The sequence below is a fragment of the Montipora capricornis genome, chromosome 14 (assembly GCF_036669925.1).
Source record: "Montipora capricornis isolate CH-2021 chromosome 14, ASM3666992v2, whole genome shotgun sequence".
Classification (NCBI taxonomy): Eukaryota; Metazoa; Cnidaria; class Anthozoa; order Scleractinia; family Acroporidae; genus Montipora; species Montipora capricornis.
The window spans coordinates 33,032,557-33,040,056 of NC_090896.1; the positions used below are offsets into that span (position 1 = coordinate 33,032,557).

The 7,500-nt window shown below is 38.5% G+C and overlaps 1 protein-coding gene across 1 annotated transcript in view; it reads left to right on the forward strand.

The window, feature by feature from the left end:
• The window catches only part of LOC138032209 (uncharacterized), a 32,189-nt gene that overhangs the window by 9,635 nt on the left and 15,054 nt on the right, over positions 1-7,500 (forward strand). The window contains exons 4-10 of the mRNA XM_068879828.1: positions 1-378; positions 1,603-1,623; positions 2,802-3,056; positions 3,917-4,219; positions 5,291-5,409; positions 5,841-5,905; positions 6,940-7,079. The exon at positions 1-378 is cut by the window's left edge and continues 83 nt beyond it. Of these exons, the coding sequence (XP_068735929.1) occupies positions 1-378; positions 1,603-1,623; positions 2,802-3,056; positions 3,917-4,219; positions 5,291-5,409; positions 5,841-5,905; positions 6,940-7,079 (1,281 nt within the window). The remainder of the gene's footprint in view (positions 379-1,602; positions 1,624-2,801; positions 3,057-3,916; positions 4,220-5,290; positions 5,410-5,840; positions 5,906-6,939; positions 7,080-7,500) is intronic.

Here is a 7,500-nt window from a genome sequence, read left to right on the forward strand (position 1 = left end):
GCAAAGGCATTATAACAAGCTTGTATGTATTTGGTGATCAAGGGACAATAGAATATGGCGAAATCCAAATAAAGTCATTTGAGAGTTTCTATGGGTTGTTCGGCATTGGGGAAAAATGCGGTCCACCATTGATAGACTTGTACTGCCGTTACCATTTTCCATCATGCGATACGAGTCTCGAAAAGCCTCGAAAGCGAAGGATTTGTCGTAGGAGCTGCACCTATTTGATGGACGTTCTGTGCAAAAGAGAACTCGACTATGCCGGGGACGTAGCAATAGCAGCGCCAGGTTTTGATAATGACATAATAAATTGCTCGACCTACCCCGTTGCCAGTGGAGGCGACGCATCGGAATGCTACCAATCCACTTTATTACCAGGTACGTGATTTCATTATCACAGCAAACAAAAGCGAAGTACAGCCTCTATTAGAGAGAGCGACTTGGTCGATAAGGCATTGCACTATGAAGGCTCTATGCGGACGAACTCAACGACTGCCGGCTGACACTGACAGTCTCTGACGTTGGCTGTCGTCTGGAAACGGATCAGCAATTCCAAACAATATTGTTCCAATACTGAAGGGCAGTTGTTGGATGCTGTTAGCTGTGCTAGCAGTAGATTTCAACAATGTTTGCCCAATATTGTAGGACGGTGTTGACAGTGATGTTCAAAGGTATGCAATAACTCTGAACAATGTTGGTACTTGCCACGCACTGCATTATGAGGACCTATGAGGACGAGAGTTAATTCTATACTTTCTCCATGGAAACCATGACATGTAACTTGCTTATGCGGCCCCAACATTTTTGCAGGAGCTGTTCTACGCTTTGGAAATTAATAAACAAACTGGAATAAGTCATATGTATTACAAAAATTGGGTTCTATGAAAGGAGTTGATAAAGGTATATCCCAAGAGTTATCTATGGAAAGCCATAACTTTCTTACGAATTCTTTATTCTTTTGGTCTTGAAGTTTTTTCTGATCTTGATATTTTGGAGTTTTGTCATAGTTTACTACGTGGTGTGGTTTTGTCATTAGGTGGTGAGGTGTTGTCATCATGTGACGTGGTTTGATGGTTACTTGTTCTACTTTTTGTGTTTCCATCATAGTGTGACCAGGTTTGATTGTACGTGTTGTGTTTCCATCATGCTGTGTCGCTGTCTTCTTTTGACGTGCTGTGTTTATAATCACATTTAGGGAGAAAAGCAACCGTCATAAAAGAACCTAACCACATAAAATGTAAACACAGCACGTCAAAAGAAGACCTCAACACATCATGATGGAAACACAACACGTAATCGTCAAAATTTGTCACATAATGACAAAACCTCACCACATAATGACAAAACCACACCTCCACACAAAACTTAAAGAAAAAGAATAAAGATTACATAAGAATGTATAAGAACGTTATGGTTTTCCATAGTTATCGGTGCGTAGATTTGCCTCACGATTTCAATGAAATGTCAGGATTTTAGAATGAAGAAAAAGCGGGCAGAAAGTGTTTCGAGTCATTGGTCACGGTTTATGCTTAATATCATCAGTCTTCATTATTACGCTTTCCTAAAACACTAAATTAAATATTCATATTTGTTCATTCGTAGATGACGATACCAGAAGTACAGGTATGTAGGAAACGTTACAAAAAATTTTTATGCCATCGAAAGCCCACTGTGGTTTGTTGTCTAACGTCAGTCTTTCACCTTCAGCCAATGACGACGGTGTAGAAAGTGAAAGCTTGCACGACGGACGTCTAACTTTCATTCCAAGCTGTCACAACACGAAAGTCTGATATTCTCGCATCAAAATTGCTGGATGCCTTCATGGTATCTCAGAAAACTAGGTGCCTTTGCTGTAAACTCTATGTACCACTGAAATCTCACACAAGTGTACAGTCCCTTTAATTTTTATACATCCCATGAAGTGCCATCTATCCACTAGATAGCGACTAACGTGTTCGATTTCGCCATCCTCTCCTTTTAGCAACTGTGTTCTGAATTAAAGCATGCCTCTTCAGGTCTAAACACCGAAACTGTAAAGAGGACAATACCTGAACCTTGTTGTTGCCACTACTGAACCAGCACACAAGGTCACTAATACAACTGTATTGAAAATAAGGACCAGTGCATTAAGAATTCTTCTATATTGAGAGCAAGGTACTTACTGAGAGGACTGAAGGACCCTAAGTTAAGAATGGCATTGATCATATGTAAGATACTAATTTTAAAAGGATAATGTCATTGAAGCACAGAATGATGCATGTATATTGTTTGATAAAAGAAGAATGAGGACACCTTTCGACAATTTCGTTCCTATTAAACGGTGTGCAAGACGTATCGGTCACACAAATTAATGGCTTAGCGCATCCCCACCCCTTCCCTGGCTCCTACATTTCTTGTATAGCAAGGTGGTAGAGAAACTTGTAATCGAAGGCAATGGGCTCGAATCCAGTTCTGGAAAACTTGAATTTTTCCTCGTATGCCCGCCATATTTTCGGAGAATCTATCATCACCTATTCATAATCAAGGTCTTCGGTATCTCTTTATTTCATCGACTTGGATTAACGTTTGCCATCTGCTGCATAATATAACGGAAATGCACAGTCTCGACAATATAGAGGGACAGTCACTGCCACCTAAACGTAGTTTAACGGCCTCGCTTCCGACAGTTTCCAAAAGCTCAATGGTAGATCATAAACTAGTGATCGCAAGGTCTTACTTAGGTTTGATTCCTACAAAGGAGCACTCCGAGTATCCCCGAGTAACTATCGAATAAATATTAATAGATCTCCTTTGATCTTTAGATTGTTATCATGGTATCGGCGTTGGCTATCGTGGCAATGTTAACCTCACTCGGTCTGGTCGTACTTGTCAGCGGTGGACTGCACAATGCCCTCACCGTCATTGGAGGATTCCCGAAGATGTTGATAAGAGTCAGAATGATTCAAATAACATGTGTCGTAACCCAGATGGAAGTGCCACGGATGGACCATGGTGCTACACAACTGATCCAAATATGCGTTGGGAATACTGCAACATCTCGCAATGTCCACCAAGAGGTAGAATGAAAGTCATTATAGTAATCAAAACGATGTAAAAAGCTTTGAAGCGACAAAAAGGTGAAGTACTAAGGACAGCAGAAGTGTTACACTGAGGAACCAAATAGATATTTTCCGTCTGATCTCTTCATAAAAATAACGTGCAGCCTTAATTCCTTTTAACCTGCGATTTTGCATTCTATATTTTTCGGAGGTGAGCCCGAGGGTTAATGTTCCTTTTGACTGCCGACCCTAAAATATATTGTGGCATGCTGTCAACCGTAGCAGTGTTCAAGTCTCTGTCTCTCATCACCAAAGCGCCCAATTAACCAAATTCCACTTCTTAATGATTAAAAGCAAAAACTCAAGTTTTTACCGCGCTTTATTAAACACTATCTTTATAAGGGAAACTCGATACACAAACATTTCGCCTGAAAAGGACTTTAAGAAAAGTATATTTATTTACTCGTGCAGTCTAGCTATTGTTAGTAAGAAGAAGATTTTGTATAAGAACGAATGTTGATCTCTCATTCCATGAAAAACTGCAGATATGGGATGACAGGACCGAAGTTAAAACAAATAAATTAAGTCGACACTAGAGCAAAAGCTTACACATTTGTATCAATTCGTGTATTCAAATTGATCAAATTTAACCCCATTTTTTTTTCTAAGGTTTGTGATTTTAGCAACTGCGTGTCGACCACTCAACGTCCTATCTTCATAAAAAAGGTGTTTTTAGTCAATTCAAGATCTTTTTAAATTCAGTTGGGTAACTTTAACGTGAGATGCATACATAGACATCATCCATTTCTCCAAAGCATTTGCTTATTACCCTGAAGTGACCAGAGAAAGTATTCTTGTCTGTAATTTTTATTCATTAGTGCCCAGGAAGATTCCAACATTACCAGACGGCTTCGCTCTCAATGCCACGACTATTTACTTGTCATGGGAAGCAATTCCTACCTCTTTGCCTTCTGGCAAGGAACCTCTGCTTGGTTATCGCGTTAGATACCAGCGCCTTGGATCACCATTGTACGATCAAGTGAATGTCTCGAGCAATGTCACAGAAATATCTTTGACGAATCTTACTCCACAGACAAAATACAAAATAGAAGTGCATGGGTTTAACGCCATCGGTCATGGCCCAGGAAGCACGGCTATCATCATAAAAACACTGCAATCCGGTGAGTCTATATTCAAATGAGAATTTTCGCTTGATGTGTCTTTAAATCCTTTTGCCAAATAAGTATTTAATTGCCCCGGCCAATCACAATAACTAGCCAATCGTAACGTAAAAAGCTCCATCTCGGCCCATCCTAATGTTTCGCCCACAGACGGATTTTTCGCGCGTTGCTAAGGAAGTGAAATGTTACTTCCGGTGACTGAAGTCATCATATCGTCAGCTGACCAGAAAACCCACTCACCGACCTGGAAAATTTGATTACAATCTCCTAATTGTGTTTGGTGTCCAGATCTGTATCGCGTTACATTGTGCACGTGCTCCATTGCTGTTCGTTGCAGTCAGTTAGGTCAAGATGTCATGTCAGACGACACTTGGCCGTTTTGGCTTTAAAAAAAGCATTTCTCCCAGAAATGTATTGCATTTACAGATTTTAAACACACGAAATTACATTCTTTTCAAAATTTCAGACTCAGGTTTATTCTTATTAAAGTATTCTTAAAATTTCGCAAATTTTAGCCTCGATATTCTTATAAAATATATCCTTATAAAAAAGAAAGAGTGTAATACGACTCCTTTGAAGACCACTGATGTATTATTACGATTTCGTGTATTAACAATAATTAATTAACAATAACTAACAATTTAAAAAGCTCCCGATATTACCCACTACGAGTGTCTACTTTAACCAGACCTTTGGCTTGACGAAAAGCATTTGACCAACGCAAGAATGGTAGTGGTCAATTACAGGATACGTCATGACCGCCATGTCGTATGACCCAAACAATAAATCTTAGCTTTATAAGAAAAACAACACATAAAGCGGTGATAAACATGATGAAGTAATGCACTTTATGAAAACTAACTTGACATTTCGTATGTGGCAACGTACATTGTCAAAACTAACCGTTATTATATTGAAAACTATTTATATTTCAAAAGAAATTGCGAGTCGTCATTTAAGTCGTCATGTTCATTACAAAATGTTATTTTAAATGTTTCTTTTTAATGCTAGGTACACTAAGCATCAACCCTTAATCATCACTTAATTCTTAACTCTTTCTTTTCTTTGCAGGTCTTGTCACTGTTGATATAACACTTCATGTTGAGCTGGACGAGAAATTCAGGGATGATGTACAAAACAGAAACAACAGCAGTTCGTTTGTGACATTAAAGTACAACATCGAGAGGATGGTATAACACATTTTTAAAAAAACCTCCACAATAGAAAGGCCAATCATTGTACTCTACAATGTTTGAAATATGGGCCAATCATAGGGAAAAGCCAAGAGATGCAGATGCTGCTCAGACCGGGAAAATCACAAAGCGTATTAAAAACACTACGAAAAATCGACACTTGGTATAAAACCTTTCTATCACCATGTTTTTTAGCTTTTTACTTAACTTGGCAAGATATGAACGACATGTCTTAAATTGTAAAACTTGAAAAATCCTTTAGAACTATAACAAGTACACGAAACATGCAAACCTATGATCACGTGGCACAAAGCAAGATAGATTAATGGCCTAATTGTTGACAGCCTGAGAGAACTCTGCGTTTTGAAATACTCAGACGCCTTCAAATGAGGCTACTGCATGATGTTAAATATTTTTTTCTTTTTTAGATAAACGCTGAATTTAATAAATCCTCTGACTTGAAGGTATATAGCCTCAGAATGAAGAATTTCAGGTAATGGACCTATTAAGAAAACGGAGATAGGGAAATGGTATAACAAACTAAGAATACCGTCATTCGATAATATCACTTATTACATGTATAGACGCAAGAGAATGTCTCTTTTCTGATTGGTCAGTGACGACTGCATAAATAGGATATAGACTTCATTGCGGAAGTTGCTATGGAAACACAGAAAGAGAGTTTTTTTTTTCAGTATATAATAAATAAAAAATCGTATGAATTTGCTCATGTATTTCGTGATTTATGGACACTCGTGTGTTTTGAAAGTTCTCAAATTGTACTTGCCTACGACTCAGGAAATTCTTAGAACTTTCACTTGTGCTCATACGAGTAGCAAGTGCACCGTGAACGAAACTGATGTCAAAGAAAACTCTCCTGGCTTACGTGAGTTATCTGCAAGATCGCCTATCTCTTTTGACGATGATGTTCATGATAATAATGATGACCATATTAGGGAACATGGTAGCGATGACGACAACGGAAACATATACGAGACAAGTCTACATATTTAATGAGTAAAATAATATATTTTCTGCGTTTGGACGAGCGTTTCACTTTTGCCTTCCAATGCAAACCAGTTACGTCGGAATGACCAAATGCAAAGTTTTGTGGAGATCCTCAATACGGGAGGCTACCGTTTTCATGTGAATTCCCTGCTCACTGAAAGGTCTGTTTCTGATGGCCGCCATGGAGCTCTCGGAACGACTCTCGGGATTGGTTCAGAAAACAATGGACACAAAGAACGATACAAAAGAAACAATGGACCACGACGCAAAAGACGATACAGCTACGTCCTAAAGGGATCCACTGAAATTAGAGGTTGTAAAGAGCTGCAGCCTGACTGATTTCTGAACTAGCGTTGGGAAAGGACAATTTCTAATTTTTATTGCCATACTTTCGTGAAATATGTGATGTATAGTTGTGGAAAAGGGCTGGGACAATTCGTAATGTTTATTATTTAGAACGCGTATCTTATTATCGTGTAATCCTGGACAAAATCTGTATTTATTGTATTTATTTCTTAGGAGCGACGATTTACAGGCGGATTTATTAATCTTAGTCATTATAAATGCCAATACAACGTCAAAATCTGAAGCTGTTGCTCGCTTGATCGAAGGGCTTCGTCCGGCAAAAGACCTAGGAATCACCTCTATATTTGTCGTAGGTGGGTGTTGAAACAGGCTAGGTTATTTTTTTTTTTTTAATTTGTAAGTAATTAGTCAATGAGTCAATTAAATTATTGAGACAGCACAAATTTCAACATTTAATTGGTTGTGTTCCTATCCAAACAAATAGAGACTAAAATGCTGGTAAAGAGGCAATAGAGTGTTTTCGCTCATATGACCAGCAGCCATATTTGCATACCAAAACAAAACGAAAATTTCATAAAAATGGAGTTCAATTCCAAAAAGAATATTTTACTCCTCGAACATGGCTGTCGTGACGATATCTGAACACACCCTATAACAGATAATTCATTCAATATTTGATGGGAGGGAGATTTAGAAGGTACGAGTTTTTGCTTACGACTCTCGCATACGAGTAGGAACGCAGTACTAACCAGCGAGCTATGTGAGTCATAAGTT